We start from the raw sequence: 17,575 nt of genomic DNA, 5'->3' as shown, positions 1-17,575 counted from the left end.
TTTTTTAAGAAGGGAGTTAGGGATTGGAATAATTTACCAAGGGAGATGTTCAATAAATTTCCAAATTCTTTGCAATTATTGAAGAAAATACTAGGCCTATCCCTGAAACTACATCTTCTGTCCTAAGTGCAGATCAGTGGTGACTGATTGATTGAAATTGACTGGCACTAGGTCGGAAGTGGCATTATAACTTACCGCTCATTGAGCTCTGTACGTGGTTTTTGATTTTGACTTCTCCACTGTTATTAAAAAGACTTGCAGGTATTCACTTTAGGCCAATGATTAACCTTAGAGAGGTATTTCAATCAAAACTTACTCAGTGTATTTTCATATAATATTACTGGATATTTGTATCAGTAAATTACTTGTATTGTAGGCCTATTTATTATGTTTATTCTGCATTCGACAATCTCCACCTGAATCAGTGCTTGATACCTGACTGTTGAACACCTTCCAAGCTTCTTATTTCTTACTGCCTGATATAGGTTCAGTGTTCGCAGCAATTACATTTGTTCTAAGGTATTGAAATGGGTGTTTATACTTATATCTTTTATGCAAGTGATCGTGGACTTCTAATCCAGATATAGGCCTACTAATGGAGATACATTCATGAGAGATGTTACGATAAAGTAGTGTAAGTAATAATTAATTGACTTCATCATCAGGTGACTTTGCTACACAGTAGTTGGTTTTACTTAAAATCAGACAGCTTTTTGTATCATTCAACAGAAATCACATTTTTTATTAATAGGCCTATACTTTTTTTAGAAGAAATAACTTCATACTAAAACTTAAAATTCTTACAGGTGCTGATTTGATATTTGCTACAAACTTGAAGAGAAATCAGGATTACCATGGTGCTATGAACAGCGAGAAATTTCAGATGTGGGTGAAGACGCAATTAATCGTAGGATTAAGAAATATAGGACCCTGTGTTATTGTAATGGATAATGCACCATATCACTGTAAGCTTGTTGAGCATCAACCAACAACGAAATGGAGGAAGGATCAATTAGTGGTAATTATACTTAATTGAATATTTCCTTCTACTGAATGATGTTTAATGATGTTACAGAAATTAATTTTTATTTTTCCTTTAATTTACAGTCATGGTTAAGGCAGAATGGAGTTTCTCCACCAGAAAATGCTACAAAAGATGAGCTGCAAAGGTTGTGTAATATGAATCGAAGTCACTTAAAGAGGTACCGAAGCACGTAAACATAAGTTTAGATAATGTTGTTTACACTCGTGTATTTGACTTTCATGTATGCATAACAATATTTCTCTGTTTCTTTAAAACCAGGTACATTGTTGATGAGATGCTGCACAGTGAAGGCCATACTGTCTTACGACTTCCTCCATACCACTCATTTTTCAATGCCATCGAATTTGTATGGTCTGTGGCAAAACAGTATTATAACAAAACAGTGGCTTCAAGACCTGGTCACGGATTGGACAGAGCTACAGCTGTGTGGAAAGAATCTCTTGATCAGGTAGGCCAAGTGGAAATGTTATTTATTGGATATATGCAAGTGGAGTTTATAATATACTTGTCAGGTTGTGATACTTCAATATATCTTATAGGTGACAGCAGAGATGTGGAGAAATGAAGTAAAACACACTGAGAAGAAGATTGTCGAGTTCTACAATAATGAGGTGAGAGGTCTTCCTGAAGTGGAGGAACTAGTCATTCATCATGGAAGCAGTGAATCAGAGGAGGAAGATGAAGAAGATGAAGAAGATAAAGAAGAAGAAGAAGAAGAAGAAGAAAGAAGAGAAGCCGAGGAGTTAGCTGTACTATTGTAAGAGCCATTCCATGAGATTAAGAATGTTATAACTTTGCTGGGAAATAATACATTTCTGATTGCCCCGTCCTTTCTGATATAACGAAGTTACATTTCAAAATTGTGGGAATTGTGTATCTACAAGTTACAGGGCGGTATAGATGTGCAGGTGGGGATCAGTGTCCAATCGGAGTGGAATTATCTAGAACTGCTGTGGCGCAATGTGATGAGGAGCGGGCAAGGGGGGGAGAGAGAGAGGGAGACAGCACTCTGTCACCAATACACGATGTAAACATTGTACGCCTGTTAAAATACTGACATAACTTAAATTTTATACACTATCTAATGGTTTTCCACAGTTCTCTGAAAGTCACAACTCACGTATACTGTATATATATATAGAGAGAATTACATATAAAAATACCTGTGTCCACAATAAGTAGCCCACATATTAAATATAAATCAATTTGCTTTACGTCGCACCAACACAGATAGGTCTTATGGCGACAAAGAGGATAGAAGAGATAGGAAAGGGCTAGAAGTGGGAAGGAAGCGGCCGTGGTCTTAATTAAGGTACAGCACAAGCATGTGTCTGGTGTGAAAATGGGAAACCACCGAAAACCATTTTAACGGCTGCCGACGGTAGGATTTGAACCCACCATTCCCCGAATGCAAGCTCATAGCTACGCGACCCTAAACGCACGGCCAGCTAACTCGGTCATCTTTGAAAATGTCTTTTTCTATCAGCAGAGGCTTTTTTAAAATCGTCATATTTTGTATAGGCTACAGGAGATGTACAGTAGCCCACTGGTTTTCTGATTAAACATCATTTATTTAATCTATTGCATCAGTCTACTTACATACTCACTGTCCACGTACATCGGTAACCTCGTGATTCGATTATTGAAGTATTGTGCAATGATGCGACATACAAACTAAGAGAATACCGAGTGGTTCTTCCAAATATAAAACAGACAATTTCGAGTGGTCATGAGCATGACTCATAGTCATAGGGTAGGCTAAATAATAATGTTATTGGCTTTATGTCCCACTATCAACTTTTAGGTTTTTTTTGAGACGTCGAGGTGCTGGAATTTAGTCCTGCAGGAGCTCTTTTATGTGTCAGTAAATCTACTGACATGAGGCTGAGCACCTTCAAATACCACCGCACTGAGCTCGGCCCTGCCAAGTTGGGTTCAGAAGGCCAGCGCCTCGACCGTTTGAGCCACTCAGCCAGGTGTGGAGGCTAGAGAGCTGAGTTTAAGTAATTGTCGAACGTCAAGTAGTTATAAAGATACTGATTGATTAAACTAATACAGTAATTAGAATAACCTAACTGACTACCTACTTACAACCTAGGTACTTTGGAATTGTGTTCTATCTTTTTAACACTGCAAATAAATCCATGTATTGTTTAAAACTCCCTGTAAGAAGAGGACAGTGGATGCGAATAGGTATTATTTTCAAATGAGCTGAGCTCGAGAGTCCATTATAGCATACGATTTTTTCAGTGTACCATGACTCTGTATGTATTGCTTCAGAGGAAGTTCGGCTCCCCGCCAATGTCCAGTGTACCGATAATGAACCATGTGTGTGTTGTGTCTCACTGATCCATGACTGCGTACGATTCTTTCAGTGTGCCATGATTCACTGTGGCTCGCTGCAGCGAAAGCTCGACTCCCCGCCAGTGTCCAGTGTGCCTATAAGGAGCCGTGTGTGTCGTGTGGCTCACTGAGCCGTGATTGTGCATGATTTGTGTGCCGTGAGCTTGCCGTTCCTGTGAATCAATTCACTCGGACACTGAATGAATCGATACACTGCTTCGAATCAAGCACTCAGTAGCCTACACTAGTAGAGGTACATAGTACATTACCATTAAGATAGATAGCATTGCAAAGTAATTCGTCTTTACCATAATAACAATAATAATAATAATAATAATAATAATAATAATAATAATAATAATAATAATAATAATAATAATCGTATGGCCTCAGCTACCATGTGCAGACATTTCAAGTTGACGCCATCTGGCTGTCTGCTCGTCAATTTTGACGTTCCGTTATACTCTAGGCCCACTAGATGGCAGACCGAGTAAACCGAAACTCTCTTGGGCGTCTGTGGCTGAGATTTAATGAATTTTGTCGGGTAAACACCAAATGTGTCACCAGAGATCTTTTACATGCCGACATCGTACGACATGAAGTGTCGAATGGACTTTTTCTGCCCTTCAAAAATCCGACTACCTCTGCCGGGTTTGAACCCGCTATATTGGGATTTGGAGGCCGTCACTCTACCACTGATCCACAGAGGCAGCTGTCTTTACCATGAAATACATCGTCGTCGTACATGACTGAATTACTATCAATATATCTTAGAGAAACTGTAATGTACATGAAACCGAAATTGAGTTAATTTCCACGATACATTCTTCCTATATAAAGGAGACCATATAGCTTATCCACCTTCATTTCAGCCACATAAATATTCAGCAAAAATTGCAAAATCACATTAAAGGACAAATACAATTTTTTAAGTAGAAATAGTCTGGAACATAGATTAGTGAGGTTGGACATCCTGCCCGTCATCATTCAGGAGTCGCTGTTGAACATACTGTACTTGTCAAAACTAGTAAGTTTCTATTTTACACAATAATAGTGAAATGTTGATGAAGACGACATACACCCAGCCCCCGTGCCAGAGAAATTAACCAACGGTGGTTCAAATTCCCCACCCTGTCGAGAATCAAACCCACACCCTGTGACCAAAGGCCAGCACGCTAACCATTTAGCCATGGGGCCAGACAATAATAGTGAAAAAGCATGTTCACTGCAGCTATTGTTGACAGGATATTTCTTCTCTTTAAAGAACAATGAGTACCACGAATTAATATCCTGTTTTGTTGATTCCTGTAAACTTTGTATGTACGGTTTTGGTTCGCCAGTTCCTAGCGTATCTACTGAATGAAAACTTTGTAGACCAATGGATTCAGTTTTATGTTTATTGCCTTCAGTCGTCACGACAGTTTTTTCAATGACAACAGTCGCTCAATTACAAATCCTGTCAAACCTAACCTAACCCTGCGACAATCAGTGGTTTTCGATGGATCACTACCTAACCGGTCATTATAATTTGTTTTCGGTGGATCACAACCAAACCTGTCCCTATCAGTGGTTTTCGGAAGAATACAGTGGTTTTGTCACAAGTCAATACAGACTCTTGAATCAATGTGTGAAAATGGGAAAGTGTAGAAAACCCTCTTCAGGAATGCCAATCTCTAAGTCCATAGTCTTTTCAGCGTTGTCACACAGCTGAAATTCACTTTAGAAGTAATTGTAAAAAGTCGTATATAGGCTCTACAGATACATAGTACATTACCAATTCCATCTCGATTGTCATGATACGCACACTGCATAGCGGTTTTGCTCTATAGATAAATCATATTATAGTGAAAAAAAATTTGTTTAAAAAAAAAAATCTGTCTGGCATGAAGGTCCAGAAGGAAAATACTTTCATTGAATTCTTATTTATGTGCTCACCACCCTAGTAGGTTTAAATAAACCTTATAAATAGGTTGTAAGACCCATTCTCGAATATGGATCTGCATGTTGGTTTAATAAATTCCCTAGAGAAAGTTCAAAGAAGAGCGATGCGTTTCGTAACTGGGAATAGAAGGAATACCATTAATTGGGAAAGTCTTGAATCTAGAAGAACTAGAGCTCGCCTGTGTGGTCTTTATAAGAGCTATACGGGAAGGGCTGCTTGGAGTTGTATTAGGAATAGGTTATAACCTCCCTCATTGTATCACTATTTGCAGCGATAGCCAGGAAGCATTAAAAGCACTATGTGCAGTTAAAACAACATCAAAAATGGTATGGGAATGCCAAAGGATGTTAGATCAGCTGTGTGAATTTAGCTCAGTTACCCTATTACGGGTCCCTGGGCACACAGGTATCAGTGGAAATGAAGAAGCTGACAAACTAGCGAAACAAGGCTCAAAAGGTCCTTTTATAGGACCAGAGCCCTTCCTGGGAGTGTCACTCCGAAGCGTGAAACTGGTAATATCCCAGTGGACAAACCAGTCTCACTTAGACATTTGGAAGAGGTTAACTATAGCAAGGCAGGCACGTGAACTTATCAAAGGGCCTAGCCAAAGTTATAAAAAGGTCCTGATAAATTTGAATAGGACCAGAATGCGAATGGTAGTTGGACTGTTGACAGGCCACAATACCTTAGAGAGACACCTACACATCATGAAAATCAGTCAGGATCCGATGTGTAGAAGATGCGGTAGGGAGGAGGAGACCTCCGCGCATGTGTTATGTCAGTGTGAGGCTCTTGCAAGCACTAGACATCGATACCTTGGCTCACATTTCGTGAGCCTGGAAGACATCAGGAATGCCAACATCCGGGCACTGGTATCCTTTATAGGAGCACTAGGTCTGGACTAGGCAAACCCGTTTAAGGGACACAAAGGGTCTTCACAGACCTACGTGTGGAGCCCTGCGAAGGCAGGGTTCACCCATTCTTTATCTATCTATCTATCTAACCTCCCTCATACTTATCGAGAAATTATCATAAGCATAAAATTAGGGCCAGAAACCAGCATACGGATGTGGGCAAGTTTTCCTTCGTCAACAGGACCATAAGGGATTGGAATAAATTACCTGCGGCAGTCTTTGATAGATTCCCTTCTGGTATCAAGTCATTTAAGAAGACCATTTGTGTAAAATGAAAAGTAAAAGTTGTAAATTACGGGCACTGAATTTGTGATTTTCTGCTTGGTTTCGATTGTGAAACTGGGAGGCTTTTTCTTGTGGTATTCTCTTTCCAGGGAAGTGCTTGCTGTACTCATGTTTTTGTAATTGTTGTTGTTCTTGGTTAATTAACAAGTTTTTTAACTTTATTTTATCATCACTTGTAACGTTAAGCTAGTAGTAAGCTCAATCTATAGTTTTGTAAGCCATAGTAGCAAGTATTGGAAATAATTAAATTGTGTATGAAACTGTACATGATGCTGGATTTAGAATGACTAGTAGTATTTCTTGTAATATTTTTTTCCATGGAATTCCTTTTTGTACTTGAGTTGTTGTAGTTGTTGGGTAGTATGATTTAACTTTATTATCACTTGTAGTGTTAAGCTAGTAGTAAGTTCAATCTATAGTATTGTAATTTGTAGTGTTAAGTACTGGAAATACTTAAGTTGTGTGTGAATATGTATATAATGACACTGGATTTAGAAAGTTTAATTAGTAGTATTTCTTGCTTGTTGTAATGTTGTTGTTGTTGTTGTAGGGTAATTACGGTTTAACTTCACTTATAATGTTAAGCTAGTAGTAAGGTCAACCTATAATATTGTAAGCCAAATTGTTAAGCACTGTAAATACTTAAGTTGTGTGTGAATTTGTATATGATGTTGCTCGATTTAGAATATTAAACTAGCAGTAATTCTTGTTATATTTTCCTTCCATATATCTGCTTCTTGTACTCTTGTTGTTTGTTTGTTTGTTTGTTTGTTTGTTTGTTTGTTTGTTTGTTGTAGTTGGGTAATTATGTTAACTTTATTATCACATTACTGTAAGTGACCGTTGCCACCGGGGTATTTCCCATTTGCAATTTATTAATAATAATAATAATAATAATAATAATAATAATAATAATAATAATAATAATGAGTGACAGAGGTTTAACGTAATTTGGAAGGAATGTTTTGCGTATGATAAATGAGTACCAGTTAACTATTGGGGGCAAAGGCGGTCATGCGTTGAGCTAACCACTCCACCCCACCCCACCAAGTGCCAACGTCATGGATAGTGGAAGCCTTCACCTTCCCCCTTTCCAATGGCTTTCATGGTTTGTACGGAGATGACTTTGCTTTTTGCTTTTTAAATATTAGTATTCATGTTTATTATGTTTGTTTATTCATACCCCTGCTTTGTAATTCAGTGACCATGGAATGGCTCTAAATGTTGTAAATTATATTTATATTTACTTGTATTTATTTCCTTTTTCCTTATTGCACACGTTTGTTGTTGTTATTATTATTACTACTACATATCGCTTAACATGTAAATAAACTAATATTTAATGCAGTAAATAATGCTTATCTCTTCGGATTCATTTCTTCGTTGCATATTCGTTTTGCTATGACAACATGACTTCTTTATGATATAAATAAATATAAAATAAAAGTATTTCTTCCCAAACATATTTGTTATACGTGCACCAATCAGAGAACCAACTAGGGAAGTACCTCTTACTAAGGTGCATAATGTTTTTGCATACATGTATAATTGAAGAATTGAAGATCCATATACAGGTAAGTGGGTCGCCCATGTGGTAGGCCTATTACGCGTCATAGGAAACTGAGTGAACTGGCTGTGCAGTTTGATCACATTGCTGTTAGCTTGGTTTCAGGAGATGGTGATGTATTCGAACCCCACAGTTGGCAGGTCTGAAGTTTTTTTTTGCCCGTCATTTTCATTTCAGGCTAGTGCTGTGTCTGTACGCTTATTTACATTTTAAATCCTAGCCCTCTTTCATATCCAATTCTTGCATCACAACCTGTCTTCATGTGATTTAAGCCAATATATATGTAAAAATCTGGTAATGTTGTTTGACTCATAGTGCTCCTGTACGTTGGTTTCCGTAATGTTGAAAGCTTGAGATACACCAACTTGTAAGCTGAAAATATGTTTAAAATGCCAAATGCCGAAAACCGTAAAAGTTCTTAGTGGGATGTAAAGCTGTTAGCATTATTATTAAAAGGAAGGACATATGTCTTATGTGGTAAGTCCTTGAACTTGCAGAAATCGCAATGAATTATTCAATCTATATTCCCTCCCCCCTTCCTTTAAGAATGCAGTTATAGTAATGCATACATCAGAATCAGAATAAAGGCAGGAAATGTTTAACATTATTTTAAGCGAGTGAAGGAGAGAATGTATGACTAGCTCAGGTTGGCGGATTCGAGTTCGGCGGTATTTGAAAGTGCTCAAATACTCCAGCCTCATGTCTAGATCTACTGGTACATAAAGAACTCTTGCGGGACGAAATACTGGCACCTCGGTGTATGTGAAAACGATAGAAGTAGATAGTAGAACTAATATTCAATTCTGCAGTGAGCTTGAAGCTGACCTAATTTCCGTTCACGTAGCTTGGCACATTAGTATTCCTATATGTTTCATGATAACCGTGAAGATATAACCAGCCTGCAGGCTGAAAATATGCCCAATCTCTCTCCTTAGGCTACGGGTTACCGGTATTGAAGAGAGAAGGAAATGTTCGCGCAAAAGAAAGGGAAGTCATTGGACTTTCGAAAATCACACTGCAAAGACTTATTAAACAAATTGCATCGTTTAACACGCCCCTATTTTCAAGAATATGGTTATAGTACGCCTACTGCATATCAAAATAAAGACAGATATATGTAACATTAATTTGAGTGAGAAAGGGTGTTTATTTCCTAAATTTCTCATTGAGCGTGGAAACCGACTTAATTATGAATATCTTGATTTATTTCATCTTAACTTTTATCATTTACTAGGGTAGGGAAACATTTATTATCGGTGTTTACATTGAGGTTAGTTTGTTTGGTTATGTCTGGTGATTTTAATATGTAACCATGCAGGTTGGCAGCAGTGATCAGCCATTACAAAAAAGAGAAAAGAAGAGCATCGGGCGGCGATATTTACTTTCTGGGGTATTTCGTTACGTGGCGATTACTTTAGATCCAGTTATTAGCATAGAGATTGAATCACACGTTCACACTGACAACCACATGGCTGAAGTGCGATACCTGCACAGTTTTCATCTATAGATCATTGCAGACACAAAAGCAAGCAATATTTCCACAACTACAGTGAGATTCTTCCCAATCATAAGGGCTGAAAGCACCAGTAGGCATCCTTCATGATGTACTTTCAAATTTTTGCCATAAAAGGATTTTTTTTTTCCTTCAGAAAATAGGCAATGAGGTTTACAGCAACTTCATCATAGCAAAATTATTACCAACTAAGAATTAAATAGTGAAATTTTAAGAAGTACTCCATTGTTAACAAATACAAAGATTAGTTTACCTCATTGTATATACCAGGAAGATTACTATTCTTGGACTGATGAGTCAAAACAGAAATGCAGTTAAAGATAAGATGCATGGCACCTATATCAATTGCTGTTCTTCGGAGAAGGACCCCATCATCTGTGGTAGGAGGAGTGTCTTCAAAGAGCTGGCGAAGGATTTGGAATGGTGAAGTATGCCATGTACATGTTACAACGCCATTATAGATGTCACCTAGAAACATGAAAGCCCATCAAATACATATTTCCCATGGGTAACAGCGATGATGATGATGATGATGATGATGATAATGACTTTATTATTATTATTATTATTATTATTATTATTATTATTATTATTATTATTATTATTATTATTATTATTATTATTATTATTATGTCAAAAATCTATTCTAACATTTTTTGAGTAACAGAATCACAAAGCCTCTTATCAATATAATTTAGAAGGAATAAATACAGACATGAAGAGTGTAAATAAAATGCACATATTACATTGTAAATATATGGCAAATGTAACAGGAACAGTGAATTATGGTCATGTTGTGGGAGAGGGGTATAGTTATTATGAGGGGAAAAGACAATGATGATGATTGTTGTTGTTTAAAGCGGCCGAACATCTATGTCTTCAGCCTTAATTGTACAAGTTGAAACGAAATGTAATGATAATTAAAATATTAAAATATCCACTGACTAGAATTTAAAAGTATGATGAAGTAAAATGAATATGAATTTAGAATAATCAGTGAATCTCATTTGCAATGCCTTATTTTCTCATATAATTTATTTTAAAATACAATGAAATGTAATAAAATTAAAGAACACATTGCCTTTGAAGTGAAATCATATATTTCATGCAAAAAAGTTTAGAAAAACACATTAAAAACACACAGAGAGAAAGAGTCAATAAAATAAAAATGTAGTTAATAAAATAATTTTACAAATACAAAATTCCCTTTTAAACATGATAAAATAGGCCACTATCCCTCATAAAACATATGATGAGGTCTGCTGACTACTCATCATCTAGTAGAATGAGGGACAGGGTACTCTCAATTTTTAGACTATAGCAGAGATCGGCCAGGTCCATGCACACTGTAAGGATGTGTACTACGGTCAACATGACCACCGCAAGTACACACCAGGGTAGCTTCTCCCTTCAGTGAATTGGAGTGCAACACTATACCATGGCCGATCCGAAGGCAACACAATACCACTGCTTCTCCCCTAGAAACACGAAGGGAAGTCTTCCATACTTTCATAGTTCTTTTAATCGTTCTCAGATTATCTGAAAGAGGAGCGGCCTGCCACTCCAGCTTCCAATAGCTGGAACCCTGTAAGGCAAGGAGAGCAATGTGACCACTTCCTTGGCAGCCCTATCAACTAACTCATTTCCCCACTACACACGTGGCATGGGAGCCACAAAAATGCGATTCTGGTGCTAACAGTCCAACATCCGGCCAGCAGGTCCTGGATTCACTGCACTAGAGGGTGTGGCAGGAAACACACCTCAATAGATTGTAACGAGCCCAAGGAGTCAGTACAGAGCAGAAAATGCCGATGTTTATTGGACAGCACATACCACAAAGCTTCAAGCAGAGCATAGAGCAGTGTTGAGTACACACTACAGATTTCAGGTAGAGGAAAAAGAAATCGTTCATTATAAATAAACTAATGCACAGCCTACTTTTGCTTTTGCACTCGAAACAACTGTGTAAATAACTACTGAACCTGGATACCAGCCAACAATGGACAGGAAGAACCTCCGATAAATGCAGGGGTCCATGTTCACCTCAGGCCCGGTTCACAAATCCAGGATAATATCAGACCATCGAATTAACCATGGAGTTACCTTAGTTGGTCGTCTAACAAGACAGGAACTGAAAGCAAATAAGAACATCCTGTACATGCTATTCAAGCATATACCAATCGGCTGCATTGCTCGTGGATAAGCAGCATTCAGCCAATGGTTTGCATTCTCGAATAAGCAGGGATAGCTTGGGTAAAGTGACATCTGGCACAAATCAGCAGCATACGACAATAGATGTAAAGGCCACACACAAGATTCAGCGAGTAGGCTTGCAGTGGGGCTTTGTACGGAATGCTAACCTTAACGCAAGTGCGATAACAGGTATAACTTGAAAAAAATGTTCCCTCACCCATGGGTAACTAATGCAAATATCGAGCTTGAATAATAATTATTATTATAAGATCATGACTGTTATTATTAAAATCATTATTATTTTGATTATTATTTTATTATTATTATTATTATTATTATTATGTACATATGATATGATCGTGCTGTTTGTGAGGTTATGTCATGAAACATGTGTTGTATGTAAATATTTATACCAGTTCAGTTAATGTAAATACCTGTAAATTAATATTATATTATACTTATGTGTATATATAAATTGTAATCCATAATAATTGTGAAACACATTGTAACTTCCGGAATGGTAATAGGCATGAGAACGATTGAGTATATTCCATTCATTATAATCAATGTTGTGTGCACTCTAGAGTTTTCGAGAAGGTATTGCTTGTAATGTATCTTTCTGAAAGCCTGGCCAGGATACCTATATAAAGAGACCATCTTGACTGTGAAGTTAGCTGCTGTTAAGTGAGTTGATGGAAGAGAGTTATTGGTTGGAAGTTATTGGTTGAAGAGTCATGGTGTAGCAAGGTTATGCTTGTGACCACGTGTGGACATGCTTTTAAGAAATCAACTGTTTTATTTGTGTTCCGAGGTTGTAATCTCCATGTGCAGTGATTGGCTTTTGTCAAAATGGTGGCTTGGTGATGTGAGTGTTTTGTTGTGACAACAGTGATCAAGGTAATGCGTGTGTTTAATTTGTAAATACATGTAAATAAAATAATTGTACCAACTGACAGCATCTCGTGTGCATCTTTGTGGATACGTTAACCTAACTCGACTGTGGTTACTACTATTCAGTTGTTCCACAAGAATGCTTTGGCCTTGCTGATCTATCTATATGAGAAATGCGAAAACAGGTTTGTACCTTTAAGGGTGGTACGGAATGGTAAAGACCCACCTTATTATAATAGAGAAATAAAGAGACTAAGAAGGAGGTGCAGACTGGAAAGAAATAGAGTTAGAAATGGCTGCAGAAGTAAGGAGAAATTGAAGGAACTTACCAAAAAATTGAATCTAGTAAAGAAGGCAGCTAAGGATAATATGATGGCAAGCATAATTGCCAGTCATACAAATTTTAGCGAAAAATGGAAGGGTATGTATAGGTATTTTAAGGCAGAAACAGGTTCCAAGAAGGACATTCCAGGAATAATTAATGAACAAGAGGAGTGTGTATGTGAGGATCTTCAAAAGACAGAAGTATTCAGTCAGCAGTATGTAAAGATTGTTGGTTACAAGGATAATGTCCAGACAGAGGAGGAGACTACGGCTAAAGAAGTATTAAAATTTACATGATAACAATGACATTTACAATAAGATACAAATGTTGAAAACTAGAAAAGGGGCTGGAATTGATAAGATTTCTGGGTTGGGATATATTACCATATCTGAAGTACTTATTTGATTATTGTTTGATCGGAAGAGCTATACCAGATGAATGGAGAGTTGCTATAGTAGCCCCTGTGTATAAAAGAAAAGGGTGATAGACATAAAGCTAAAAATTACAGGCCAGTAAGTTTGACATGCATTGTATGTAAGCTTTGGGAAGGCATTTTTTCTGATTATATTAGACACGTTTGTGAAATTAATAACTGGTTCGATAGAAGGCAGTTCGGTTTTAGGAAAGGTTATTCCACTGAAGCTCAACTTGTAGGATTCCAGCAAGATATAGCAGATATCTTGGATTCAGGAGGTCAAATGGACTGTATCGCGATTGACCTGTCTAAAACATTTGATAGGGTGGATCATGGGAGACTACTGGCAAAAATGAGTGCAATTGGACTAGACAAAAGAGTGACTGAATGGGTGGCTATATTTCTAGAAAATAGATATTAGAGTAGGTGAAGCTTTATCTGAACCTGTAATAATTAAGAGGGGAATTCCTCAAGGCAGTATTATTGGAAGTTTTTGTTTTCTTATATATATAAATGATATGAGTAAAGGAGTGGAATCAGAGGTAAGGCTTTTTGTGGATGATGTTATTCTCTATAGAGTAATAAATAAGTTACAAGATTGTGAGCAACTGCAGTGTGACCTCGAAAATGTTGCGAGACGGACAGCAGGCAATGGTATGTTGATAAACGGGGTTAAAAGTCAGGTTGTGAGTTTCACAAATACGGAAAGTCCTCTCAGTTTTAATTACTGCGTTGATGGGGTGAAAGTTCCTTTTGGGGATCATTGTAAGTATCTAGGTGTTAATATAAGGAAAGATCTTCATTGGGGTAATCACATAAATGGGATTGTAAATAAAGGGTACAGATCTCTGCACATGGTTATGAGGGTGTTTAGGGGTTGTAGTAAGGATGTAAAGGAGAGGGCATATAAGTCTCTGGTAAGACCCCAACTAGAGTATGGTTCCAGTGTATGGGACTCTCACCAAGATTACCTGATTCAAGAACTGGAAAAAATCCAAAGAAAAGCAGCTCGATTAGTTCTGGGTGTTTTCCGACAAAAGAATAGCGCTACAAATATGTTGCAAAGTTTGGGCTGGGAAGAATTGAGAGAAAGAAGAAGAGCTGCTCGAGTAAGTGTTATGTTCTAAGCTGTCAGCGGAGAGATGGCGTGGAATGACATCGGTAGACGAATAAGTTTGAGAGGCGTTTATAAAAGTAGGAAAGATCACAATATGAAGATAAAGTTGGAATTCAAGAGGACAAACTGGGGCAAATATTCATAAATAGGAAGGGGAGTTAGGGATTGGCATAACTTACCAAGGGATATGTTCAATAAATTTCCAATTTCTTTGAAATCGTTTAGGAAAAGGCTAGGAAAACAACAGATAGGGAATATGCCACCTTGGCGTCTGCCCTAAATGCAGATCAGTATTGATTGATTGATAAGTTGAAAAAAGCCTAAAAAAAAAAAAAACCTATATACTGCACTTCTGTAGTCCAACCTGGATAAAATATATACCCTATAATATCGAAGGAGCACCATGCTGTCTGTCCCCGACCCCCCTTCCCACATAACGCCGCTACTAAAATTAAAAATATTCAGTCTTTTAGTGCATTTCAGTTTTAACTGATGCCCAAGTGGCTGCCACGATAACTTACTATCAAGAAGGAGCCCAAGTAATCAGTATGAGTCAACCACAGGAAGAGCAACATCCCTCCTCCCCCTCCCAATGAAGATGAGCTTGGGGGTGAAGAGTACGCTTCCGGCAAAAGAGATCAACAGAGGTCTTTGTATTGAGAACCAAAAACCATGTTCTAAGGTCCACTGTTCCACTCTCCTCGATGTTTGCTGTAATTATCACTCTGCAACTGCCACACTTTGTGAGCTATAATGAAGAGCCCAATTGTCTGCATAAAGTGACTGTATTACTGCTAAACCAGCTGCAGCAACAATATCATTCATGGCAATTGCAAACAGAGTGAAACCGAGAATTGATCTCTGTGGGACTCCGTTTTCCTGAATATGATATTGTGAATATGCCCTCCCTACACGGACGTGGAATAGATGGAGGGACAAAAAATTCACAATAAAAACTGACATGTTACTTCGGAATTTCCACTGATGCAGGACTGAAAGGATGCCATATCCAAATTTTGTGTCACAGGTTGTTTCTAAATCAAAATGCTGTTTTTGGAGAAATGCATTCTGGATAGAATTCTCTGGGTGTACTTTGCGGTTAGTGGTGGAGGGGCAGCTAGAAAACCACATCGGTACTTGGAAAAAAGACCTCCTTTCTCCAAGCACCGCAGAAGTCGGCAATTCACCATCATCCTCTCAAATAGTTTACACAGACATTTAATGAAACAAATAGGCTTGTTTCTACTGGATACTTAAGATCTTTGTCAGGCTTGGGGGGAGGGATTACTACTCCCTCTCGCCGCTGTGATGCAAACTCACCCTCTATCCAGATTTGGTTGAACACCCCAAGAAGATATAAGAGGCTATCGTCACAGAGGTGTTTCAGAATCTGGTAATGGTCATTATCTGGTCCAGGAGCTATGTACTTGCAAAGCATCAAGTCATTGCAGAGTTACAACTCTGTGAAGGGCATGTTGTAGTCCTGTGGAGCCTGAGTGACAAACGAAAAACTCTACCTCCTTTTTTCAAGAGCCAGGAAAACCGGATGGTAATTCCCGGAACCAGACACATCTGCAAAATGACTTGGTAGATGGTTTGCAACCGTGGATGGAACAGTGACGATACTGCCTGCAATGCAATTTCCTGGTATTGAGGATGGCCCTTGTACTCCCAAAGTATACCGAGGTTTAGTCCACAGTTGAGATGGTGATGTATGTTACATCATGGACGACACACATCTAGTCCATGGAGCTTTCTTACACTGTCGAATAAGAACTCATGGATTAGTGCTAAGTTTTTAAATGTTACCAAGTTGGCCACAGTAGGCTGCCTACAATAGCATTTAAGAGTGTGACATCGCTCTTTTATAGCTGCTGCAAATTCTTTGTTCCAACAAGGAACGAGTTTACATCGAGGAGTCCCAGAAAATGTTGGAATGGACTCCTTAACGCAGAAGCATCAACATCAGCATCTTCATCATCAGCAGCAGGAATAGCAACTTGTATGATATACGTTATATTGTCATCTATGCTCCAGCTATTGGCGATGTTAAGGACAGTTAGTTATGTGAACTTTGGCCCATCTAGCATGCTTAAAAATCCATCAGGAAGGAGCCTCCACTGGATTCAAAATGGATAAATCTATCTCCTTTATTAACTGTTCCAACTCCCTTTCTTTGGGGCAAGGCAATTTAACAGCCTCATAATGGGTGATGGGTGTTAAAATAACCCAATAAGAGGAAAGGAGGTGCGAGCTGATCTATAAGATCAATTATGTTATTGATATTAAGAAGCTGGCCTGGTGGGAAATAAACATTACAAACCGTATCTATGACAGCCAACGAAGCACATACCGCTACTGCTGCCAGCTGGGTTCTTAGTAGAAACTTTTTGCAATAGGTGCCAGAACAAGTAAAAATACCAATGTCACCGGAAGCCTGATTAGAATAATTTTGCTCTGTCGAGTATAGTTTAAAATTTCTCAGGGCCATATCATGACATGGTCTGAGATTGGTTTCTTGAATACAGACTATACTCACCGCAAACTGACTGACTACCTGTTGCAGCTCAGTAAGATGCCTGTCATAACTGTTATAATTCCATTGCAACAGTGCCATAGTGTGGACTTCTTAAAGACGTGTTAGGTTTTGAGCAGCGATATTCTACTTAACCTACACTGACATCCCCATACAAAGATGGAGATGAATGCTCCACATGGATCACCTCGTCACCAGACAAGGTGATGTACACCTTGAGCTTCAATTTTTTCTGGGGGCAGGGTTTACTCCTACGACGGGAGTGTGCAGGTTTTCTGGCAGGTGTACTCACCAGCGCTGACACAGATCCGCCAGTTAACGTCAGAAATTTCATTTTTCCGTATTGAACTAAGAATTAAAATGAATAACCTTCATATATCCACCTATTCAATACAATTTTAATGCTGTTATATAATTACAACATATTCAATTTTACAGGACTAGTTTCAATGAATTTTTGCATCATCTTCAGCTGTTATCGGAAAATAG

General features: G+C 38.1%; 1 protein-coding gene across 1 annotated transcript in view; it reads right to left on the bottom strand.

The window, feature by feature from the left end:
• The window catches only part of Bruce (BIR repeat containing ubiquitin-conjugating enzyme), a 1,406,664-nt gene that overhangs the window by 251,415 nt on the left and 1,137,674 nt on the right, over positions 1 to 17,575 (bottom strand). The window contains exon 56 of the mRNA XM_068225988.1: positions 9,863 to 10,077. Coding sequence (XP_068082089.1) covers positions 9,863 to 10,077 — 215 coding nt within the window. The remainder of the gene's footprint in view (positions 1 to 9,862; positions 10,078 to 17,575) is intronic.

The sequence above is a fragment of the Anabrus simplex genome, chromosome 2 (assembly GCF_040414725.1).
Source record: "Anabrus simplex isolate iqAnaSimp1 chromosome 2, ASM4041472v1, whole genome shotgun sequence".
NCBI lineage: Eukaryota > Metazoa > Arthropoda > Insecta > Orthoptera > Tettigoniidae > Anabrus > Anabrus simplex.
Note: the sequence above shows the minus strand (reverse complement) of the source record. Positions and strands in the feature narration are given on the sequence as shown.